The sequence below is a fragment of the Agelaius tricolor genome, unplaced genomic scaffold (assembly GCF_023055355.1).
Source record: "Agelaius tricolor isolate 1412-34295 unplaced genomic scaffold, bAgeTri1.0.p SCAF_25, whole genome shotgun sequence".
Lineage (NCBI taxonomy): Eukaryota > Metazoa > Chordata > Aves > Passeriformes > Icteridae > Agelaius > Agelaius tricolor.
The window spans coordinates 7,373,050-7,398,472 of record NW_027269285.1 but is presented as its reverse complement, the minus strand read 5'-3'; the positions used below and the strand labels follow the sequence as shown (position 1 = coordinate 7,398,472).

The window sequence follows — 25,423 nt, the reverse complement described above, 5'->3', positions numbered from 1 at the left end:
GCACATGTGCAAATGTGAAAAACTTAAAATGTCTGATCTGATCTGCCAGCACTCCAAAAGCTATTTTGTAAGAGTAGATTTTCCTGATTTTTGCATTATGGTCCCCATATGTATTTAAGAACATGTCACAGAAGCAAGAAGCAGGTGTCTGTATGGTCATTTTTAAACTGAGTGAATGGGATTTCTCACAATTCTGTTTTTATTGGCATGTCATAGCACTTTGTTCTTCATTAAAAAGTAAAGCTTTATTAAAGGGAAGCCTGATAGCATTCAAACTTAATTTTAAGCTTGCTTTTCTTTTAGTCAGTGGAGTGAAGAAGATGAAATTGCAGACTACAAGCAAAACTGTGAATGGATGGATGAATGTCAGGATGTAATGTTTGAGACCTGGTATGAAAAGATAGCTCAAGCTGACCCAGAGAAGCAGAGAAAGGTGACCTCATGTTTTGTATATTTACCTGCAGAAGGGATAAATAAGAGACCTTTAAAAGCCTAAAGGGCAGAAAGGAATCTGATTTATTATTAATTTTTATTAGCTGGATCTCTGTAGACTTTCAAGAGTCTAAAATGATTACAATATCCTGATTCATTTTTGGCAGGGAAAACGTTCTGCTTCATGTCTGAAGCTTTGTGAAAGTCAAGAAAACAATACTGAAGTCACTTGTTTTGCTTTATTGCTGTAGATGCACATGTTTGTTGCTCGTTACTGTGACCTGTTGAACGTGGACATTTCCTGTGATGGCTGTGATGAAATCGCGCCATGGCATCGCTACCGCTGCCTGCAGTGCAACGACATGGATCTGTGCAAAACCTGCTTCCTTGGTAAGAGCCACTCAATAACCCCCCCAAACCCTCTGTTTGAAGCCAAAACAGGATCTTGGAAGTTATTGTCTTGGTTTGAACAGACAGTCTGCTAAGGAAGGCAGGAGGCTGCCTTGAAATGGAAAATGCAAACCCCCTCCCTCTGAATTATTATAATTTTGAAATTAAGGGATTCTCAGGCAAAGATATGGGAGTAGGAATAACAGTTCTTTATTAGGGAAGAAAATAAAAATAGAAAAATACAGTAATACAAACCAACCCTGACTGAGTCAGAATAGCCCTGTCCCCTGTGTGTCAGGGGGTGGCACAGCCCCATCCCATGGGGGCTCAGCCCTCCTGCAGTGCCAGCTGTGGCTCTGCTGGAGCAGGGATCCTGCACAAGGGGGGAGTTTTCCTCTGCAGCTCCAGGGCTGCTGCAGATGGGCCTGGGCTCCCTCTGGCCATGCAGGGCAGCAGAAGCTGCTCCTCTGGCAATGCCCTGGGCAAAGGCTGCTGGGCTGTGCCAGGCTCACATTGGATCCAGGTAGGAATGCTTGGCTCCTGCCCTGGGCAATGCAGCATCTCCCCATGGGATGCTGGAATTGGATCAGCCCTGCAGGGACACTCAGTGGCCATGGACAGCAGAGATCTCCTGCAGGGAGGATGGGTTGTGGGAGAGATGAAGACAACTGCCCAATTAACACAAGATAACTGCCCCAGCTCTAACAGATGGGAATAAAATACACACCCCCACTCACATCTTGCAAGCCAGGACAATTACACACAAAATAAAGTCGAACACTTTTCTCCTGGGTTCTTTGGAAATGTTTAACTGTTCTTTCCCTGCTATGAATGTGACCTTGAAATTAGGAAAGGTCCTTTTTCAAAAAGATTTACAGGGAAGTCTTTCTTTCCAGGTGGAGCTAAACCTGAAGGACATGAGGATGACCATGAAATGGTGAATATGGAATATGCCTGTGATCACTGCCAAGGAGTTATCATAGGTCGGAGAATGAACTGCAACGTTTGTGATGACTTTGACCTTTGCTATGGATGCTATCATGCAAAGAAATACTCTGACAGGTATTTAAATCACATTAAAAATGTGATTTGCTTTCCTCTATGTGGCAGAAAGACAGTATTTAGTAGCTAAATAGAGCCAGTCCTTCTCATGGTGCTTCCTATAAAGCTGTGTCTGACATCAGAACATCTCCTCGGTGTCCTTTGGGGAAACAAAGATAGGAACAGTTTGGCAAAATGTCTGGGAACCTGCCTCAGCCTCTGAAGTCACTTGGTAGCAATAGTTTTCTGGATGTGGCTAGGAAAGCTGCAGAAGGAGTTACCAGTCCTGTATGACAGGACAGAAGAGACAATGAAATGCCTCCCTTTCCTATGAAAGGGCTGTAATTTCTCCTGGTTGAGTATTAGTATGAGTTTCCCTGCTGTGGAAAACAACAGCTTTCAGTGCTTGACACCAGAGGTCACGAAAACCAGGTCCAGTTCAAACCTCTGCAATGTGTTGGGTTTTAAGTGTTTTCCTCTGAAGCTATTTTGTGTTGACTGACTGACTGACTCTGTTGGGTAGCAGAAAACCAAAAGCTGCATTGCTAACCGTGTCCCTTGTCCTTGCAGCCACCTGCCCACCCACAGCATCACGGTGTACCCCATGGTGACCATCCGCATCAGCGACCGCCAGCGCCTCATCCAGCCCTATGTCCACAACTACTCCTGGCTGCTCTTTGCTGCCCTGACCCTCTACAGTGCAGATCTGGCAAATGGGGAGGAAGTAGAAGGAGAGAAACTGGATCCTCAGGTCCTCAGTCATGCCAGAGTTCTGCAGCATCAGTGCATTCAGCTCATTGGGGACTGCCTGATGAAAGCACAGCACGGAAAAGGTGAGTCAGCTCCTCCTGCTCTGAACAATGCTTTCTACAAGTGTCAGAAATGGCTGTGGTTACTCACTTGAAAGTTTCCAAAGGAAAGGGGAAGCTACTGTGTACTTCACTGAGAATAACTGTTTATGTAGAAAGCAAATGTAGAACAAGTGTCGTTCAGGGTCGTTGGAACACGGAAAATAGAGTACTTGAGAAAACTAATTTTATGCTAACATAAACATTGGACACAACTTGGCAAGTCTCTGGTTGTTTTTTTTTCCATCTTAGCTGTTGTAAAGGGATCAGTCAATACAACTTCATGTTCTTTTAGTAATGTATCACTGACAGCTGAAGGACAGCAAATGACTTGATGGAAAAAGTTTTTTGTTCTGTGTCTCATGGGAAGAGATTTTAAACTGTGTTTGTGGTATAAATTTGTGGCAATGGTGCTCATTTGTCTGGAAATTGGGGTTTCTGTGAACAAAGACCTACTACAGAAAATAGGATGTATACAATAGGGATCTATTTTGAATGTATCAAAAATTTTAGACTAAAATTCAAATAAGTTTGCTGGTAGTTTTTGGTAGCAGCTCTAATACAACTGAAATACCATCACCACCAAATACTTACTCATTAATTAATCTGTTTACAATATACAGTTCTATTGTGCAAGTGGTCTGAAGATTGAAAAATAAGACAAATGTCATTTGCTATTCATAATTGACACTCTACTATTTTCTTAAATTAAGGCCACTGCCCCAATGGCATCTTTGAGGTGGGAGATGTCACCATCTGTCCATCACTAGTATTCAATGGAACTACATAATTATATGAGCTTGATAGAAAATATGTTTTTGATTAAGCTAATGTTCAAAAGAATTATGTAAGAAGTTTGCAGTTCTCTTTTAAAGTGCTTAAGTTCTGCTTTTTGTCTGTCTTGCCACTCAACAGCTAAATAACTTCCATAACTTTTTTGCTTCCAGGCCTGAAGAATTTAGCTCTCCTCTCCATGTTACCAGAAGATGAGTCCTTCTCAGAGAATGACACTGTTTCAGGCAGTCCCCCCACAGACAGTGCTCCAAAAAGTCACCCTGGGGACAGAGCAGGGAAGGGAAGAGATGAGAAGCGCAGCCCAGGCTCGTTGGTGCATCGCAGTGTGAGTAGCTGTTACCTCCAGAACCCCTGATACCAGACATGTGATCTGATATCAAACATCCTCAGGTGCTTAAACACCCATTCTGAATGTGGGACTGAAATAAGGGATAGTAAGGATTTCATTTGTAGGTAAAAATTGGGGGGGAGAGGGGGCAGTTGGTTTTTTTCGTTAGATACAGCTGATCAAAAACTTCTTGTTCTTAGCTGATTTTCACAAAAGTGTTGCAGGAGAGGGACATGTCTTGTTCTTTGTGAAAGGGCTGTAATTTCTCCTGGTTGAGTATTAGTATGAGTTTCCTACAGTTTTATACAGTGTTTAAAACTATTGTAGTGTAATAATTTTATGCAAAGAGATATGAGCAAAATGAAAGAACATTATTTAATTGTATAGAAACATGAATACGTCAAGAAATTCTTCAGTAGAAGGTTTTGATACTCAAAGAAAAATGTTTGTCAAGTGCAGATGACTGAATTCTTTCCATGCTTGTTCCTGCAGGTATTACATTTTGTTTTAATCTTTTAATACTTCTGGTTTATTTTTAGGGGAAAGGAGATACTCGCAAAGAAATCCAGTCTCCTGCAGAAGATAAAGTAGGAAAACAAGAAATTGAAATCAAAGCTGTCTCTGCAAAGAAAGCTGCTGTGAGACAAGAGTCAGACTTGACTGTGGATGGGAATGTTCCTGCAACAGGTAAAAAATGATTTCTCATTTTCCCTGTCTCAGAAATATCTACTCATCTGCAAACAAACAGCTGTCCTTTTTATTCCTAATCCAGTTTTGCATATTTTCAAATGTCTGCTTTGTGAAAACCTGCCAGACATTGCTTTGAACAAATGCCTTGCAGTCTGTTTAAAGGAGTCTGGAAATCAGAGTAGATTTCCACAAGTATTTATCCATGTATGGAGATAATGGCCCCTCTTGGTCTAACACACAACACCTGTGTGTTCTGATGCACTTGGAACCAGAAAATAAGTGTTTAATCCTGTTAAAGACTGGGATTGTAAGAATGTTGAAAGTTAAATGGATCTGTCCAGCACTGTCCCATATATGTTTTACTAGAGGGTATAAATTTCTTTACCTTCTGTTTCCATACACTTTCATAAAGACTTTATTTTCAAATCCCAATATTTCATTTTTATAATTTCTATTTCTTTTTAGATTTGGATTATAAAAATTAAGCTATCACTTATTTCTTTTATCTTTTCTGTCACTTAGGGGATTTTCTTATTTTGTTTTTATTTACAAAGCAGGTGACTCCGTCTCAGAGGACTCAACCCCAAAACCAACAGAGAAGGTTTTAATACCTAGCCAGGAACAAGTTTTTGCTGAATGCTCTCAGAAGAGGATTTTGGGGTTGCTGGCAGCTATGTTACCACCTTTCAAATCAGTTAGTTCTTTTTCCTTCCATCTGGGTTTTTTTCTATGTGCACAAATAACATTAATAAAATTCATAGGAATTAACTGTGGGGTATGGACCCATGTTCCTTACATGTTATGAAATGTGAATTAGAATGTCTTCAGATATTGACATCACTAAGGAATGTAAGAGCTTGTTCTTGGCTGGGGGGAGAGGGAAGGGAATTTTATTGTATCTGTGAAGTAGAGCCTTAGCTGTTTAGCAGGCTTTAAATCTTCAGTTTAGCTTCACAGACACTTTAGTCAGCTCACATTAACAGGCCAATAACCAAAGTAGGAATGTGGTTTCTCATTCCTTCTGTCCCATTTGAAAGACCTTCAGAACAGAAGCTTTTGCATGTGCTGACTTTGACTAAAATCTTGTTTTCTTTCCCTGCCTCACTGAGATTTTTCTCTCTCCACAGGGCTCCACAATGTCTCTGATCAACCTAGAACAAATACTTCCACTGATGTTTCATGTTGTAATCTCAAATGCTGGCCACCTGAATGAAACTTATCATTTAACCTTGGGACTCCTGGGCCAGTTAATCCTCAGGCTAATGCCTGCAGAAGTGGATGCTGCTGTGACTAAAATCCTTTCAGCCAAACATAATTTGTTTGTACCAGGAGATGGGTCTGCAGTGCCAGAAGGATGGAAGACAACTCATCTTCTGTTCAGTCTGGGAGCTGTTTGTTTAGACAGGTGCTTCTTACCTTAACCCAATCAGTTAATCTCTGCTGAACAGGAATTTTTTTTTCATGTATGCCTTGTTCATAGAGGCTTTTTAATAGGAAAGGAATTAAACCTGTACCATGGTCATGGAAGGGGCTTAGCATCTGCAGCCTTTGCTGCAGTGGGAAGTTGAATTTCCTTCCAGAAGAAGGCTCCTGCTGAGGAGTGGCCTGATTTCCTGTGCTTACCTCCACAGCATGTCAGGGAGGAGGAAGTGAGGTTTGGAAACTACAAGGAAAGCCAAAAGTACAGTTCTTTACTTTTTGTGTGACATTCATTCTCTCACATTGTTACACATCTCTTGTGTAACTTGGGGAAGGAGGAGGGTGTGTCAAAAACTATCACCAGTGGTGACTTCTGGATCTGGCCCTTCTGTGTAACAGTACTTGAGAGAGAGGTTTTTTATAGTAAAATTGCACTGGAAACAGCAGGGATGGACCAATTTTGAAGATCCTGAGAAAGTTTTGAGGCATTCTGAGATTAATGTCATGCCTTTTAAAAGTGACTTATATCTTATTGTAGCTGTGTTTTACAGGGAGGGTTCATAAATAAATAGAAAAACATATGAAATTATTTTCATAATTTTTAAATTGATGAAAGCATACAAAATTTAAGAATATCCTGAGCATAAGCTGAGGGAAAGGACTTTCTTAAAAACTAGCTTTAGTTAATAAGAGACCAGACTAACTTTAGTGTAAGAGCCCAGTCCCTGTGGGTTATTTGTGTGATCCACAGAGGGAGCAGATGGTCACATCCATAGGAAATGAACCTCTTGCTGCCATGCAAACAGAAACTTCTGAGTTCTAAACTAAAATTCAGAGATAGCAGTGGCAATGTTCAGGCACACTTTGATTTGGGCCTTGTAGACCCTTTCAGAAAGCAGAATAAGATTTATGCACTATGGAAAACAAAGCAGAATTCATGTGTCAACTGGCACGAAAGCCTGGAGTATTTGGAAAAACAGCTCTGTAACAATTTGAAAGCTGCAGCTGTGACAGACTAGCAGTGCTCATGCTGCTTGGAGGAGGAGCAGCCTCAGGTAAGTCTGCATCCAGCCCTCCTAACCCAGCCTGCCCTTGCTTTGCAGCCGGGTGGGGCTGGACTGGGCGAGCTCCATGGCCGACATCCTGCGGGCGCTGAACTCCTCTGCGCAGTGGCACCACGTCATTGCTGCCTTCACTGAGCACTGCATTAAGCAGCTGCCCTTCCAGCTGAAGCACACCAACATCTTCACTTTGCTGGTGCTGGTTGGCTTTCCTGAGGTAAGAGGCCTGGCAGTCCTAAAGGAAACAGAATTGGTTAAAGCTTTTAGGTGTCTCTAAATCTACAGATTCCATCAGTTGGAGACAACTTTTTTACACTCTCAAAAGCTGATGTGTGTAGGATTTTCTGGGGTCCCCCATGGCAGGAAGGAATGAATCTGACTCCATGTTATTTATTATTTATTATATTAAAGAATGCTGTACTAAAACTACACTAAAGAATAGAGAAAGGATACTTCCAGAATGCTTAACAAGATAATAATTAAAAACTCCTGACTCTCTCCTCAGAGTCTGACACAGCTGGCTGTGATTGGTCATTAAGTCAAAACAATTCACATGTTGGATAAACAATATCCAAACCACATTCCAAAGCAGCAAAACACAGGAGAAGCAAATGAGAAAATATTGTTTTCCTTTTTCTCTGAGGCTTTTCAGCTTCCCAGGAGAAGAATCCTGGGCAAGGGGATTTTTCCAGAAAACATGACAGTGACAGATGTGTGTCAGAGTTCACATCTTTCCACTAGTGCACAATTGACGTTGATCTAATGAAGAATAATGAGCTGGTTTTGCCTGGCATTTCTTTGGATGCTGCTTATAACTGCTACAAGCAAACCAGCTTCATTTGTTTCAATATCTAAAGGGACTTTTGTACAAGCAAAACAATCCATTCTCCATCTTGATGTTCATAACTGATACACTGCCTATGTGACATTAAGTTGGTTCTTGTAGACATTTCTTTTCTAGACTTGAACTTCCATTTTCTAAAGAGCAGCAAATACCAGGCATCAAGCAGTGGTTCAGCTAAAAAATACAATAGGAAGAATAAGCAATACAATAAAATACAATAGCAAGAATAAGCAATACAATAAAATACAATAGCAGGAATAAGCAATACAATAAAATACAATAGGAAGAATAAGCAAATGTGACCAATATAAGACATGGCTGTGTATTTGTAATTAATATTCCAAATGCTAACTGCAGTTCTGCTGCTGTTTCAGGTGCTGTGTATGGGCACTCGTTCTGTGTACATGGACAATGCCAATGAGCCTCACAATGTGATCATCCTGAAGCACTTCACTGAGAAAAACAGGGCAGTGGTTGTAGACATCAAAACCCGAAAAAGAAAAACAGGTTCTGTGACATTTTTGTTTTATCAGAGAATCACAGAGTATTTCCTTACAGTTTGTTAAAAGCAAATGTTAACCAGACCACTGTGCAGAGTTTGAAATCCATTATTAGTAAATTGTCTGATTTTCTGCTCACAGGTTACCAAATTCTGCTTGCAGGTCACTGCCAAATTGTGAAGCTTCTACAGTAATTATTGCAATTATTTTTATTCAGAAAAGGATTTAGAAAGCTGTTGAGACCTTTCTGTTAATTGAGAAATCTCAGAAACAGGCTTTTGATGAAAATGAAGCAGTTGTTTCAAGATTTGTCTAGTGCTTGTGTTTTATCCTTTACAAACCTGTGCTTAATGTTTTAGAACAATTTAAAAACGGTTTGGATATCCCTAAAATTTCAGACCAAGTGAAACATTTAATATGTATTTATATATATAAAATATACCTTCAATATATAATATATTATATTTAATATGTATAATATTTATATGTATAATATAAAATTTATAATATAAATATTATACATAATATTTATGTATAATATATTTAATATGTATAATATAAAATTTTATACTGTATATTTAATATTTAATGTATATTTGACATTTTATATATATATAACATATATTTTTATAAGAAATTAGTTGGGTTTTTAGGAGCAAGGGCTTTTCTCTTTGTATGACCTAATATAGTGAAGTTAATAAAGCAAAGGTTGTCCTAAGATTTGACTACTGAATTGTGTAAAAGACATTTGGAAAAATTAACAGACTAAACCACTTTTTGATGTTCAAGGAAGATTTGAATATAAAAGCTTTTCTTTTTGTTTAACCGCTGGCATTTTAAACAGTTAAGATCAGCAATATTTATTTCATCATATCAATTGCAGGTCAGAATTTTCCCCATTTTAATTGTAAAATACAGCATGAGCTACTTTGCATGCTGTACTGCTAATGTGCAAATATGTGCTGTTGCCAGAAGTGACCTGAAAAAATGTACTGAAAAATGAAATACTTTGTTCAGGGAATCTGAGATAATGTTTGTCTAAGACCTTTATTAGAACATGATTGATGTAGGGATGTCTCATGTCTTAGTAGATATGAGGAGGTTGAGACATGACTCCACAACATTTTGATGTGAACCAATGTGAAATTATGGCTTTTTCTCTCTTGTAGTGAAAGACTATCAGTTGATTCAGAAATGTGGGCAGGAGGGCAGTGATTCCCAGACCCAGCTGAGGCAGTACCTGCAGCACTTTGTCCTCATCTCCACCCACCTCCTGCAGACCAGCATGGACAGCAGCTATGCTGAGGCAGTGGAAACAACCTGGGTCCTGTCACTGGCTCTGAAGGGGCTCTACAGAACTCTCAAGGTACCTGACACAGAATAGGATAGAGAAATAAAAAATCATGTTCTACCCTGTGCTACAGGAACTTGGGTATTGACTGAGCACACTGGGGAATCACCACAAGGGCATTTCTGTCACAGCTGGATCCTTTATTGCCAGTCTGTAGGGGTTTGGAAATGTTGCTGGGCTTTAAATAGCTTTTGTGAGTCTGAGCTGTAAGTTGATTTGCTTCTCCTCTGTGGGGGCCAGCCATTCAGGAGAGTTCAGGAGGAAATTCCTAGAGATAAGTGAGCTTCACTCCATAAAATGTTTTCTCACTCCTGAAGTATTTGAAGAGGAAATTTTCCTCTTTTTCCCTCTCTTTTTCCCTCTCTTTTTCCCTCTCTTTTTCCCTCTCTTTTTCCCTCTCTTTTTCCCTCTCTTTTTTCCCTCTCTTTTTTCCCTCTCTTTTCCCCTCTCTTTTTCCCTCTCTTTTTCCCTCTCCCTTTCCCCCTCCCTTTCCTTTCCCCCCTTTCCTTTCCCCCCTTTCCTTTCCCCCCTTTCCTTTCCCCCCTTTCCTTTCCCCCCTCCTTTCTTTTTCCTATTTTTTTTCCTCAGTTTCTGCTCTGTGCACCTCACAGATGATACCCTTAAGGGATTTCAAGTGGGGATTTTATTTTAGGGAAATGCAAGGAAAAGATTCCCAATGTAATTCCTCTGGGCAGGAAATTCACCCAAGGCTGTGTGACAAGGCCTCTCCAGCACTGTGATGCATTGTTCCTTTTTCAGTTATTTACTTGTGTGTGTCTGTGTGTGCAGATTCATGGCTTTAAGGAGATCCAGTCTGCCTTTCTTCAGTCTGGTTTACTCAAACTTCTAGTGAAGAAGTGTAGCAAAGGAACTGGCTTCAGTAAGACTTGGCTTCTGCGAGACTTGGAGGTAAGAAAAGTGACATTTTGTAAAAAGTCAGGCTTCAGCCAGTGGCATGAGAGGTTATGGCAGTACACTCTCCTCCTGGGGACTCAGGATTATCCCTAATTAGTCTCTAAACCAATGTTCACTTAACTGTATCCCTGAATCTGCCTCCTTCTGCCCATCGTAATCCTGTGGATAATAGACTAAATTCTTTAAAGCAGGAGCTGATTTTCACTAATCTGCTTTTATTTGGAAAACAATTTGCAGGATGAGACATTAATCACCTGCTCAGATTGTTCTATGGATTTTATTTAGACTGTTTTTGAAAATTCCATTCTTCAATTTAGAAAATAATCTCAAAGAAAGGCATGACTTGCACAAGGTTTTGCTGCAGTGCAGGTGGGGATGCACACATGGGCTTATTCTTTGACAGTGGTTGTTAATTGCTGAAAGATTAAGTGTGGTTCAACTGTTAGTTCTGTTTTATCTTAGGCAGGAGTTGTTTTAATTCATCTTTGGGACTATGGAGAAGCCAAAGGGCTGTTTTCAAAGGAGCAGGGTGTGTAGGGCCATCACTGGTATTTTGTGATGGTCACCTTTGCTCTGTTTTTGTCTTGGAATCTTCAAGTCTTTGATGTACTGAAATGGTTAAATAATTACTTTCTCAACTTCCTTTGCACTTTCAGCTAATCACTGAAGTTGTCTTTGCAGCAGCATGGAAGGTGTGACTCATTAGTGAAGTGGGAAATGGTTTTGGTTTGTGTTTTGGGGTTGGTTTTTTATTTTTAGGTGTGCTTCTTTATAAAATAGCATGTGTTAAGCACTGTCCAGGTCTGATAATGTTCCTTTAAGATGCTGATTGCAAATAAACTACTAATACCTGCAGCTGTCACACCATATGCTACCTTTTTTCTGTCTAGATTTTGTCAATAATGCTGTATTCCTCAAAGCAAGATATCAGTTCCCTGGCTGAACAGGAGGATACTGAACTGGAAGACAGAGAACAAGATCAGGATGTGGAGCAGCCTGTTGTTGGTCCTGTTGACTTAGAGCAGAACAAACTTGATCCTCTGGAGGGCCTGGATGAAGCCACCAAAATTTGCTTCTTGGTATTTAAATTACTTTATCTACTTTTGGGTAAATGTGCATTTGCTAGCTGCATAAAACATTTGGTAATTCATGTGGTTGTTTTCCTTCTAAATTTATAGAGTATGGGTCTGTGATTTCCATGCATCATTTTTTAGAGAAAAGAAAACAGAACTACACTAATGAATGCTACAAAATCATTATACAGTGTTTTGCTAAATTGCTTCTCATTATTATAAATCCAGATACTAAGTTAATTAATTCTCTACCTACAAAGTGGGAATGAATGCTTAGCTCATCCTTAATGAAATTCAGTCTTTCTTTTCCCCCTCTGATATATTTTTGGGGGTTTTTAATTTGTTTTTGCTCCTTGCTCAGATGACACATGATGCACTTAATGCACCTCTCCACATCCTTCGAGCCATGTATGAGCTGCAGATGAAAAGAACAGAATCTTTTTTCCTGGAAGTTCAAAAGAGGTATGTGAAGTTCTGATTCCAGCAGAGAAACTGGTGGGTGAAAATCTGAAATCCTCTCAGTTCTGGACAGAAATTCTTCCAAGGATAAGATTTGATTTTCATGTGTGAAAAAGTAAGGAAATAAAGTCCTGCTAAGTTGTATTTATGGAAGCAAGTCACCATCTTCTGAAACACATCACATGCTCTTTTCTATGGTAGCTCCCAGATGAAGATCCACTCTGGCTCTAAATTCTGTGAACTGAGGAACAGTCAAGAGCTCACATGTGGCTTCTGGTACTCAGAGCATCTCACAGAGACACCATGTTCTCACAGAAATGAGTGATTTTTGTAACATTTAAATCCTTTGGCTCGTTAGAACAGGGGAACAGTTAACATGATAAAAATAGGCAGAGCTTAATCTTTCCAAAACAGAAGGTGGGAAGATTTAATTTACATTTAATTGCCCTAATTGAGTTTGCATTACTTTGGAAACACATTTGTGTATTTTTGATTTCTTTGCCTGTGTGAAGGTTTGATGGGGATGTGATCACAACGGATGAGAGGATCCGGACGCTGGCTCAGAAGTGGCAGCCCAGCAAACGCCTGAGGCTGGAGGAGCAGAGCTCCAAGGCAGTGGATACAGATATGATCATCTTACCCTGTTTGGTATGGACACCTCTACAAACAGAACAGTTGGAAAATAATCAATGTTGGCATTCATGCCTGAGAAATTTTTTTTTATACATCTGAAATAATCTGTTATCAATGTTTTATGTCCAAATGAATGAGCAGGTAGAAGAAGCAAGTATTTCTTCCTTGTTATTCTGTCCTTAAGGAAGTGAAAGAACTTGATTCCCAGGTCAGGAGAACAAATTGTGATTGCAGGCTGTAATTTCCTCCCCTTACACAAGAGAGATTGTATCTCATTGCTGTAAGCCCATGCCCTGCTACTGTTTTAGCTTATCACTGTTATCTTAAATTCAGCAGAACAAGGAAGCAATGAATTTATCTTGTGAAGTAGACACTACACTTGCAAGCTTTGGGTTTTGCCTTCAATTGCAGGGTCCCACAGTTCTGCTTTATTTTGAGGGCTCACTCCTGGCCATGAGGTGTCACCAGCACAGCTGTTTATCAGTTGCATAGCAAAGGGGAAGGAGCTTCCTGAAGCAGTTTCACAGAATTATAAGGAAAAAAATAGGCCTTTCCACAGCTTATACAGAGGCTGTGAAATACCCATGCCTGGAAATTGTCCAAACTTAACTGGACAAAGCCCTGATTTTGAAGTTATCTCAGCCTTAAGTCAAATTTGGAGCAAGTGATCTCCAAAAGTCCCTCCCAGCTTGCCTCATTTCAGCTTTACCTCTGTAGGTGAATTTCAGTCAACACTTCTGGTTAGAATTCTGACTGCTGTTTCCACAAATGCATCAGTGTATAGTGAGGTGTGTAGACATAAACAATGTTTCTCAGGAAATCTCTAGCTGTGTGAGAGATCCTACTTTTGTGGGGTTTTTTGCCAAATTCATTTCTAAATTCAGCTTGCAGTTTGACCGCTCAGATATCCAAACATAACAATAAATTATTAACAGCCCGTTTTCAAACTTGCATTCCTCTTCTTGCAGTCAAAGCCTGTACTGTGTGATAAAGCAACAGAAGAAACCAATCCTGTGGCCCAGAAACTCATCACCAACACAGAGAGTGACCTGCAGCTGAGCTATGCCAAGCAGCGCCGCACCAAGAGCTCCATCCTCCTGCACAAGGAGCTGGACTCCAGGAGTAAAAAGGCTGTCAGGGACTACCTGTACCGTGTCAATGAGGCTATTGCAGTTCTCTATGCCAGGCATGTGCTGGCATCCTTGTTAGCTGAGTGGCCTGATGATGTGGCAATAAATGAGGAAATCCTAGATCTCAGTGGCCCAGCCCATATGACATACATCCTGGACATGCTGATGCAGCTGGAGGAGAAGCAGCTATGGGAAAAAGTAAGTGGATTTCACTTAGACATGTGAACAAAACCTGTGCCCACATGCCATGAGACTCTGACTAACAGAAATACTTGCAGTTCCTTTTTTCAACTAAATTGAAACTCCGAAATTTAAATTAGTTCTGAAAAACAGTTGGAATCTGTCAGTGTCTTGATGTGCTGATCTTGTTAAGAGAAAATGAAAAAAAGAGCTGTGCAGAGAGAACTCTATCAGTTATGAAAGAGAAACTGGTAAAATAGGCAGTCTGGTTTGAAAATAGACAATATAGTTGGTAATCTAGAGAAATTGGTAAAATTGGCAGTGCCTTTTAAAAGCTGCTTTTTCTTAGATCTCAATGTCTATATTGTAATAGCTGCTACTCCACTGATGAGCTGCTGGTGGAAGTGATCCTGGAATTACAATAGAATGTTGTAATGAAAGTGTCAGCTCAAGGCTTCACAGCAGTCAAAGCAAATCAAGTGCTGGGAATCTTCAAAAAGGGAATGAAAAATAAAGCAGAAGGCATTGATATGCCACTGAACCAATACTGTGCACTTTTTTGGACTGCAGTGACTCCCTCATCTCATTAAAAAATTAAAATAAGATGCAGTACAACTGGAAGAGGCCTAAAGAAGAATGGCAGGGATTATTACAGCCATAAAATAATTTCAGCATGAAGAACCAGCTGGTTTTCTTCCTTCTGGATCTTTCCCCTGTGAGGCATTGAGGGAGAAGGAGTAATGGAAAAATCTGTTCTCTGTAGGTTTAAAGCAGTAAATAGCATGCAAAAGTTAAGAGCCAGTATTATTCACTGGCCCTCCCAGTAAGAAAACAAAGGAGTGTCAGATTAAGGTAATAAGTGGCAGGTCCAAAACAAACCAAAAGAACAGGCTCTTGACACAGAAAGTCATGGAAATTGTTGCCCCAGGGTGTTTTTATGGGTTCAGAAAAGGGCAGGATGAACTGATAGAATAAAATCTATTAAGGCATATTAAATGCAAAAGCCTAGCCTTTGTCTTAGGCTGTTCTGCATGTGCAGAGTGCATCCAGGAAACTCTGCATGCTGCTTTGTTTTTTAAACTCCTTTTCCCAAGAAATCAGTTTTTGGCAGATTTGGAGATGAACCTGCTGGCCTGAGCTGGTGGATTGCATTTTATTATAGGAGGAGTTGGGAGATGGTAGATGAAGACATGGCCTTAATGAGTTGCTCTGATGACATGAAAGGGCCTCAAGTAACAGAATTCCTGGATTCAGGGCATTTATGCACGGTTATAAAAATAAGAAAAAGGGAGACTCAAGTGGTTCTGATTTATTTTTAGTGTGTCCTGATAGATTAAAGGGCATTTTTGGGTAGTTTTAAATGCACAGGACTTGCATCTGCTGCTTTCAAAACTTCAGCCATCTCATTGATACTTTATCATTTCTTCTTATGTACAGAGTTGTACTTTTTTGTTTTTGAATGCTGAAATAGATGACATGTTCTATTAAAATCAAAGCCTGTAGATATAGAAGGTAAAGGTGCCTGTTTAGAGTGTTAACAGAGTTGTTTATCTCACTTGATTACAGCTTTAGTTTCCTGTTAATTACTTTATGGATTAGCCTTGATTCTAGCAGTTGTGTAAGAGACACGGCCAATATCCATCACGTTTTTATCAAATAAAGAAGGAAAAATCTAGAACAGAGACAGAGTGAAATCTTTTGTGCTTATGGAGATGACACTTGCAGGCAGAATTTCTGAATTTATCTTGCTGGTACCTTGGTTCCCTCTTCCAAAATACTGTGTGGCTGGACATGGCTGAATGTACAGTTGTAAATGTTCTTTTGACAGCAAATTATATTTCCATGACATTTCTCCTCCCCAGATTCTGCAGAAAGTGCTGCATGGGTGCAAGGAGAGCATGCTGGGGACCATGGCCCTGACAGCCTGTCAGTTCATGGAGGAGCCAGGGATGGCTGTGCAGATGAGGGAATCTCAGCATCCCTACAACAACAACACCAACTTTGAGGTAGGGCAGGCAGGGGTTACAGGCATGGCTTGAAGCTGGAATCACCCAGGGGGTGGAGCAGAAGCCTCTCAAAGTTCCACATGGGTATCTGTGGGACTGAATTCTGTGCTTGAAGCACCTGTGAAATCTGCTCAGTCTTCCTTGGAAAAGGCTGATGTCAGATAGCTCAGGCCTTGCCCTGCAAAGAAATGTGTTCAATCAGGCACTTTCATGGAATTCTAATTCAGTCCTATGAAAAGTGAATTACTTACATGGTTTTACTGTGTGTGTGTTTGAAGCAGATCAGATCTGTAAATGGTTTCAAGGCCTTAATGATCAAATGTTTCTACCCTTCCTTCCAAAGATTTGTTTCAGTTGGCCTCTTCCAGTTGGCCCTTGTGCTGTTAGAAAGTAGGAGTGGTGTCTTTTTTCTTGTTTTTATCATTTTAGACTCTTTCTCTGACACAAACAGTTTCTGATTTTCTTCTCTTGATACTGTTTAATAGCATTTTTCTGATATGGTTTGGTAAGTAATTATTGCCTCTGGGCAGTCTTGGGATTTTTAATTTCCCTGCTGCTCTGATTCCTCTGATTTTCATTTTTAAAATGCATATAACCCCTTAGGTTCTGGCAGTGAGATCAATATCAGCAACAATTACTGCTTTTAAAAAAGGAGAGCATTGCTGACAATTCATTTTACATGCTTAACAGCTAATGTGAACAATAGGCCATGCTTTACATTTGTTAAATTAGCTCAGGGTAAAAATATCAAAGTAAAAAACCTCACAGAGATGCTGTAATATTTTTGCTACCTCCATTGTGAAAGTTCACTGTACTCCATCCAGTGAAAGTTCAGTGGGCTGTGGGCAGTACGGTGTGACAGGACACAAAGCTGCTGTGTTTATTTCTCAGGATAAAGTTCACATTCCTGGTGCTATCTACCTTTCCATCAAGTTTGACTCGCAGTGTAACACAGAGGAGGGCTGTGATGAGCTGCTCATGTCCAGCAGCAGTGACTTCCAGCAGGACCGGCACAGCTTCAGTGGCTCCCCCCAGAAATGGACTGACTTCGAGCTTCCAGGTGAGCAGGGCTGCTCAAGGCCATGCAGGATATGGCTGGGGCTCCTCAGAGAAACTCCTGATGAGTTAAATATCCTGAGGTGTATAGGGAAAAGGCCAGTCCTTTCCTTGTGCCACTCTCTTTGCTCTGACGTGCTGCTCTTGCATTTGTTTCTGCAAAGTGCCTTATCTGTTGTTGTGCTGTGACCTTTTCTTTCCACCACTCAGTCAAAGCATGCACTCAGCTACTGGAAACAAATTTGATCTTGATTCTGTTCCAACACAGTCCTTGTTCTGCACGATATTCACTGACATTGTTTATGCCTTGTCTTACTTTCCACAGGAAGCATGTTTTTTTAATTTAAAAAAAGAAAATATATGCTTATCTCTGTCTCTGTGCTCTGCTGCTGCTCTGAGCAAAGAGAGCCAGTGCCAGCACCTTGGCTCCAGCTGGTGCCACAGAGCACAGCTGGAAAAAACCCAGGGTTTGACTGCCAGCTGCACTCTGGATTCTCTCAGCACATTTGTGAGAGCACAGTGAGGAGCAAATGCCAGAGAGCTCAAGGACTGCACAGCCCCTGCTTCTGATCTTAACCCACTGAGCACTGGGCACTGCAGGAAGCTCTTGACTTCAAGGACTGCCAGCACCTGTAAAGAGATTTAGGAACTTTCTTAGCAAACCAGTTTGGGTTACAAGTGCTGGCTTTGGGTTACAAGGTACTGGTTAAAAGCAGATGTGTGTTCTGTAGAAATATTTTAGATTTTTGTGAACTTCTATCTGTCTTCTCTTTCATCCCTAAGAGTTGCTGAGGTTTGCCAAGGAGCTGAACTTCGAAGCTCATTGTTTAGAGCAGCTTTGGCTGTGAAACTGGAGTTTCACCTTGTGGAAATTCATTTCCAACCAAGGCTGTCTGGACTAAGGCTCTTGATTCCAGCAGGTTTTAGCTGAAACCAGACATTTGAAGGCTTCTGGGCTTTTCATTTGATTGAAGGGCTTTATCCTATGAGTAGGAGAGAGCACTCTCTCCATTTCATGATAAAAAGGGAAATTCTTTTATAGATATTTCATTCTAAATCCTAAAAAAGAATTTTCGAAATTTTTCTTGTTCGTGAAACTTTGAAAATTCTGCTTCCCAATGAAACCTAACCTGCTTGTCCCAGGGTGAAAGGCTTTTCCAAGGGGCAGAAAGTTATTTTAACATAGCTCTAGTATTATAGAGCACAGTAGGTAAGAAGATGTTTTGTGTAGCATTACTACCAAACTACCAGGTTTATCCCTGAAGGTGAAGATGCTACAATGGCCAAAACCTTTTGAATGTTTTTTGATTGTGAAGTGATCAAATGTTTTGATAGTCCTTCTATTAAAAGTGATTAAGTTTGTTTTCTTCCTTGGAGTAAAAATGTTCATTTTCATTTTCTGACAATACTTTCAAATATTTTAAACCTTTTGTCCAATGAATTCAAGTGTTGTTGCAAAGAACTTGGCTGCCTGCACAGGGGTTCTTGTTTCATAAATCATAACTCATCCAGTAACACAATTGGAAAAGTGAAGTTACATGTGGAGAATATGAGAGTTTCTTTAAGTTCCTCTATTTAGTTGTCAAAAATGTAAAAGACATTATCCTTCCTATCCAGTATCTTTAGACAGGGGAAACTATTGTGGGTTTTGCTTCAGCCTCCTCTTTTTGTGCTTCATAGTTACCAAAAAATAAAAGACCACCTCTCTTAAATGAAGACATCTAGGATGAATTCATTTCAGATTTTTCATTTAAGTTGTATTTGAGATGGCAGAACTAACTCAGAAGATGGTAATGTTGGCTTTCTTCCTTCCCTGCACACAGGAGACACCCTCTACTACAGATTTACCTCTGACATGAGCAACACTGAGTGGGGTTATAAGTTTACAGTGACAGCAGGTCATCTGGGCAGGTTTCAGACAGGTAAGAGATGCTCAGAATGTATTGAAAAGGGCCTTTTTTAGTCATTTTGCTGAGCTTTGAGAGACCTGTGGTTATCCCTTTTCCTTGAGTTAAAATTTGCATTCAGTGTCTTGGAAATAACGTGATCAGTTCTAACATGATCAGTTCAAGTGAAACTCAACTGATGTCTCTTATTTCCTGTGATTTTGGGGTAGAAACACAAAATCTTCACTGAGACTTGAAGATTACAATTATAATAATGTAATTTGCATGCAAAATCTCATTATAGGGTAGTAATTACACGGAGTATTTAGTAAACACTCCAAGATGCCATAATTGGAAACAGAAAAAATGGTAATTGCATTTTTCCAAAGTGGGAATCCATTAAAATAAGATGGTTCTGGGTCTAATTTTTTAGCATAAGAGGTTTTGTTAGTTTATTCCAGAGTTTAAATATTTTTAATGAAATAGAGGCTGATGGATTATTTGCTATCAGCAAAACTCTACTGCATGTCATAATAGGGAGAGCCTGTGTTTTGTTTGCCTTATTTGGGCAAAAAATTAATTTTGGATATGATTCTTTCCAATTTTTATGTCAGTTTTGCCTCAGGAAAGAGTTGCCATGTCAGGATGTAATTTAGAGTTATCTCCGATTTTTGTTTGCTATTTTAATCCAATATTCCTGCCTTGCAATGCTTGACTATATGAACAAAATGTCTCCCTACAAAACCGAACAGCTGTTTGAATTTTCTTTTTTTTTTTTCCCCAGGGTTTGAGATTCTAAAGCAGATGCTGTGTGAGGAAAGGGTAATTCCTCAGCTGCCCCTGGCCAGGATCTGGGAGTGGCAGGTGGGAGTGGCGTGTCGGCAGACAGGGCACCAGCGCCTCAAGGCCATCCACCTGCTCCTCAAGATAGTGCAGTGCAGCAGCCAGGGGTGAGTGCACTGCTCCACCCCTGCACCAAAAAGGCACTAAACTGATACTGTTTTCAAGCAAAAAAAAAAAAAAAAAAACCCTGTGATTTTGTTTTGTTCATTTGTCTGTCAGATGCAATTTACAGTGCTTGATAGCTTTGATATCATTTCTGCTTTGATAGCAGGAGTGTTTTACTCTCTTTGCTGGCCTTTAAAGAAGTCTAATGAATTAAAGTGTCATTATTAAGAAAAAAATCACAAATTAGGACAAAGGTAGATCTCAATTAATTTTCTAGAAATTTATTCTCTTTGTATTAGTTGTACTGCAGAATTAAGGTAAGGATGAAATAATAACATGGTGAAGTGATGATCTGATTCTCTGTAAAGTAAACAGCTTCTAAATTATTATTTTTAGTTGTACCACTAAGCCTGTAATTGAGTTTTAGAAGGGATATGTGTCCCTAAGCTTATGTATGTATGGCATGATTATTTCTAGATTCAAGAGCATTTAGCAAAGTGGGTTTTTTTTATTGTTAACTGTCACAAACGTATGGTTTTGTTCTCTTGATTTTGATTTGGTTTGGTTTCCCCTCCCATTCCCAGAAAAGGGCATAGTGGTTACTCACTATTGCATCACAATTTCATTTAAATTACTTTTTTTCCCAGGGACTGTGACCTCACCTTATTGAAGCCACTTTGGCAGCTCTTCACCCACATGGAAAACAACTCATGTCACGACTCTGCCAAGCCTGGTATCCTCCTTCCTCTTCATCGTGCACTGGCAGAACTCTTCTTTGTGACAGAAAACAGAGTTACTGTAAGCAATTCCTGTCTCTATCCCTCCTTTCCTCTGTGCTGGGAATGACAGAGTTTTACACAAAATTCAGTTTTCCTTTATCCCTCAGAGCTACAGAAACATTAACAACTTTCACTTATGAAGTGTGGCAGCAAGTTCTAATTAGAGGGGAATTCTGTTACCTTATCCATCATTGGGCTTTAAGTGATAGTCATGACTATTAAGGCCCTAAAGCCACTGTTTATTCTGAGAGCAATTCTGGTTTAATAATTAATTTAAAGGTATTTGCATGTGGTTTTTGTAGAACTGGTTTTGAACTTTAAACATGAATAGTGTCATGAGCTCATTTCTGTGATCAAACTGTGCTCTAGTTTGGGAGAGTCTGGTGTGCAGTTCTGATACCTTTGGTTCTTTGGGACTCTAATGATTAGCATTTTAATGTTAATTAGTAGAATATCACCTTTGGTGGAAACATTGCTGTTCATTGCATGTTTTCTGGCCACAGGAGCTTGGATCTCTACAGGAGTATTTGCTTGCCTTAAATACTGAAGATCATCTTCATCGCTGCACAGCACAGGTAGGACTGCACAGCCCCAGGGCTGGGAGGGTTTGGGATCTTTGTGGCAGACCCTGGATGATTTCCCATTGCCCTGTGGAGTTTATAAACAAGATCTTAATGTACTTGGTCATTACAGTACCTTGACAGGCCTCTGAAAGTTGAGTGAACTCTGCACAAATGCTTTTCTAGGATATTGGGAGGAAATTCTTCCCATGAGGGTGCTGAGGCCCTGGCACAGGGTTCCCAAAGCAGCTGTGGCTGCCCCTGGAAGTGTCCCAGGCCAGGTTGGAGAGGGCTTGGAGCAGCCTGGGACAGTGGAAGATGTTCCTGTCCATGAAATGATCTTTAAGGTCCCTCCCAACCCAAAGCAGTCCATGATTCCAGGTTTCTCTTTCTGTTCAGTTTCATACGGTTTCTTTACACTTAAGCTTGAGGAGAATATTTGGTGTGACTTTGTTTTCCTTTTTTCTCTTCTAGGCCCTGAAAAACATTGCTGCTATCAGTCTTGCCATTAACTACCCAAACAAATCAACAAGTTTCTGGAATGTTTAATACTGGCTCAGGCCGGAGTGCATGGGATAGAGTAGTTTGTCCATAGGACATGGGAACAAACATCTTAACTCCATTCAGGAGAAGTTCCTTCAGCTTCAGTGTATGAGCACGCTGCAGCCTTTCTTCCTTCCTTCCACCTTGATGTAGAATTTGTAAAAGTAACAGCTCACTTCAATGAAAAAGCACATCCTGAAGTAACTCATGCGTCCTACAGTTATGTATGCACATATTGTAGCATGTTAGAGTAAACAGAACAATATTGTTTTTTATTCAGAGGAAGTAAAGGAAAGAAGGTGGCTGAAGTATGAGAATGAAAAGCCCCCACGTTTGTATCGTCTGCTCCTGAGGAAACTTGATCCATGAAAGTGTCAGCTTCAGAAAATAGTGCTGAACTTGGGGTGATGCCATCAGCAGCATCTGTTGTACATCTTCAGGGTGAAGCAGGCAAATCACAATCTGGTGCCTGCTGCAGCAATGGTCCATGCTTGAATCCTGTCATTTTTGCTTTGGAGGCTGTTTCCCAAGGAAAAGGATTGCAATTCTTACTAAACTACAGGTCGTAAAACAAATTGTGGATGATTTGCAAAGCAGCTGAAGGATTCCAGTTTCACAGCATCCTCGTGCAAGAGCTTTATGTTTCTCCTGTTCTTTGGGTCACCTGTTCTTGCCTTGCTTTATCTCCAATGCATTATTCCTAATAGCCCATTATTGTAGTGCAGAGAGCAAAGGCTGGCCTTCAGTCACAAGGCAGTGGTGATATGAAGACCTGAAGAACTAATATGTTTCTGAAAAATCACACCTTTACAAGAAATTATGAGAAGAATGTTTTTTTCCTTCAGTTATTTTGATATCAGTGGTTTAGGAGGTCCTTCTTGGCAATGTTGGGAACCCAGACTCCCAGCACTCAGGGTGGGGTTAATGATCAATCCACTCTTATCTTACAGAGCAATAACCACATTTCTCTTAGTGAACATGGATTGAATTGCAGACCTTCTATGCTGCAATAAATTGGCTTTCTTCCTGCACAGCTACATTGGTTATTCCCTTTCCAAAGAGTCAAAAAGAACACAGAGAGATTTGGGGGTGTATTTTGTGCACCATTGCATAGTTTGTAGAGCTGGTCTTGTCAAATATAAATTCAGATTACTTTTAATGCTAAATATTTTCTTCTTTGCTTCTTCACCCCAACACTGGAGAATGGGAAAAAAAGACAGCCAAAAGCTCTGATAGTAACTGAATGCAAGTTGTGTGAAGCAGTGGCTCTGTCAGAAGGAAATGTATTTATTGACCCTGCTTGTCCCAAATTTGAGTGGTGCCCAAATACCAGTGCACAGGAGCTGTGCTTTGGGAATGTCCTCTGAACTGATGGTCTTCTCAGCTGGGGCTGGAGTTTAAGGGTGGCCCAATCTCCCTCTGAGAGGGAAACATGCAGTAATACATCCCTTGGATTTTTTTTGATGGCCTCTTGTGCTGTAGAGTTTTGTTTTGACTTCTGTTCAGCCAAATGCTTGAATCAGAATGGGATTATTCTGCTTGAAAGACTTAAAACTGAAGACCAAGAAGCACCATGCTTTCAGGAATGGAGTGGCTCTCTTAGCAAATGAGAATGCCAGGATTCAGAAGTGTAGTATTTGTGGAAGACTGAAAGGAAGCAAAGAGATGCTGCTCTGAAAGGTCTCCTTGAGCACCATGAGTTGATTTCCTTAAAGACATCAGGATGGGAAGGGAATTATCAAGGTTCTGGTGTACCTTTAATGCACAGATCAAGGTGTTTGAGTGTGCAGCCTCCCTGCAGGGCTGTCAGGGATCCTGGGGAACCTCATCTGCTTCACTCCTCATTGCTGGAACAGGTCCTGGCCAGGGAGTTCTCCACCAAAGGAAATGTTCCTAAACTGATGCTAGGGAGCCATGTGGATGGGACAGGTTGGAAATTGCTTCTCTGGAGCAGGAGGACTTCCTCATCACTGCCTCCATGGGCACCCATGGCTGAGGAATCGTGGATCTGCACTGGGCTGCTGTGCTGGCATCTGCCCATCAGTCAAAGAAGGATTTTTCTTTTCTCACATCAGGGATGAAGACTGTAAATAAACCATTCATAGAACCTGTCACAGCTCTGTCACAGTCACTTTTTTTCTGTTGGACTGTCCTTTTGCTTTCTGGATGAAGACATGAGGCTGCAAGGATGACACAGGAGTGGCCAGAATTCCTTGCTAGGCATTACCACTCAACTTACTCTACCAGCAGTGACTGGCCTCATGAGTCAGTCATCTTGCCCTGAAGGAACTGTCTAGGAACAGTGTCCACTAAATATAATTTCTACCCACTAGATGGAACTGAAGGACTGTGACCTGAGTTGACACTGAATCTGTTGCTGCCTTATAACTCAAATCATTAATTATGGATTTTTTAACAGACGAGAAACACTGATTATTTTTTTTTCCTTCTGGTAGCTCTAAAGAAAGAGGAATAGAATACCAATAATGAATATTCATGATCAATCACATTTTAAAAATTATGCAGAAGTTCCAAGTGGATGTGAATGATGATATTGAATTGTATAAAACTGTCTGGAAAACAGGTATGCTGAAAAAAATGTGCCTAATATAAGAAAAACTAAAAAAGTTGTCCTGCCTGAATCACCTATGATGTGTTTAAAACAAATCATATTGTTCCTAATGATACATTTGACTTGCTTTCATTAAACACTTAAAAACGAGAGTTTTATAATTTCTTTTCTTACGGGTTTACTACTTTGCAATTTTTATCAGTTGTTTAAAATATATCAGACCTTTAGATTTATTCCAGTTCAGTTCAACATGTAAAAAGAAAGCTACAGATGTGGGTAAAATATGCAAATGAAGAGAAATATATTGTAAAAATTCTATAAAATCAAAAAAAGTACAACACGGTGTCTGTTTTTTGTTTGTTTTTTTTTCCTCTCCTCACTGAATGTTTAAGGCTGGAATTTGTAGTGAGATCCAGGGTTTTTCTTAGGAATCCTCATTTTCCATGCCTGTAAGCAAACCTGCTTGTCCTCATGTGGTTGGTAAATATCTGATATTACACTGAGCTATGTAGGACCCAGACTTCTGGAGTCATCTCTTAAATTCCAGCCCTGCTGTTTACATTCCAGTGGCCTTACCCTAAAAATTCAGTTTTCCTGTGGATATCCATTGGTTTCAGTGCCTGTGTATATTTACTTTGAGACCTGAAACACATGTCTGGAGGCCTCAGATGTCTCCTGTAAAGCTGAGATTTGTCTTAGTAGGTGTTGATTCTAATTAGTGATGTTTATCAGCAGAGGTGCTTGTGCCTACCTGCTCCAGTGGGTTTAATTGAAAAGGTTGTTTGCCTTGGGTTTGGCTGGAGGAAAGGGCTGTGTCAAGTCAACATCTTCCTGTATTTGCCTAAAGCTGCAAGTTGTTTCCTTGGAGAATGGGCTAATTAGGTAATTTTATTCAACACAAATAAATAATAGGATTGTGAGGGTGTGGGAGAGTGAGGATTGTTCCCTGAGGTTTGAGGTTTGAGCTGATAAGCCTGAAAAAGC

At 40.2% G+C, this 25,423-nt stretch overlaps 1 protein-coding gene across 2 annotated transcripts in view; it reads left to right on the top strand.

The window, feature by feature from the left end:
- Positions 1 to 24,777, top strand: part of ZZEF1 (zinc finger ZZ-type and EF-hand domain containing 1) — a 59,315-nt gene extending 34,538 nt beyond the window's left edge. The window contains exons 33-55 of one of the 2 annotated variants that reach the window (XM_071448117.1): positions 304 to 433; positions 684 to 822; positions 1,719 to 1,884; positions 2,434 to 2,696; positions 3,659 to 3,831; positions 4,374 to 4,521; positions 5,082 to 5,218; positions 5,652 to 5,929; positions 7,047 to 7,221; positions 8,223 to 8,355; positions 9,518 to 9,714; positions 10,489 to 10,608; positions 11,505 to 11,693; positions 12,049 to 12,149; positions 12,659 to 12,794; positions 13,748 to 14,107; positions 15,952 to 16,095; positions 16,987 to 17,155; positions 18,975 to 19,073; positions 19,822 to 19,987; positions 20,633 to 20,783; positions 21,268 to 21,339; positions 21,799 to 24,777. In XM_071448117.1, the coding sequence (XP_071304218.1) occupies positions 304 to 433; positions 684 to 822; positions 1,719 to 1,884; positions 2,434 to 2,696; positions 3,659 to 3,831; positions 4,374 to 4,521; positions 5,082 to 5,218; positions 5,652 to 5,929; positions 7,047 to 7,221; positions 8,223 to 8,355; positions 9,518 to 9,714; positions 10,489 to 10,608; positions 11,505 to 11,693; positions 12,049 to 12,149; positions 12,659 to 12,794; positions 13,748 to 14,107; positions 15,952 to 16,095; positions 16,987 to 17,155; positions 18,975 to 19,073; positions 19,822 to 19,987; positions 20,633 to 20,783; positions 21,268 to 21,339; positions 21,799 to 21,873 (3,721 nt within the window). In that variant the 3' untranslated portion in view covers positions 21,874 to 24,777. Of the gene's footprint in view, positions 1 to 303; positions 434 to 683; positions 823 to 1,718; positions 1,885 to 2,433; positions 2,697 to 3,658; positions 3,832 to 4,373; positions 4,522 to 5,078; positions 5,219 to 5,651; positions 5,930 to 7,046; positions 7,222 to 8,222; positions 8,356 to 9,517; positions 9,715 to 10,488; positions 10,609 to 11,504; positions 11,694 to 12,048; positions 12,150 to 12,658; positions 12,795 to 13,747; positions 14,108 to 15,951; positions 16,096 to 16,986; positions 17,156 to 18,974; positions 19,074 to 19,821; positions 19,988 to 20,632; positions 20,784 to 21,267; positions 21,340 to 21,798 lie in introns of both variants that reach the window. The other variant, XM_071448116.1, reaches the window with a different exon arrangement.
- Positions 24,778 to 25,423: the final 646 nt, after the last annotated feature.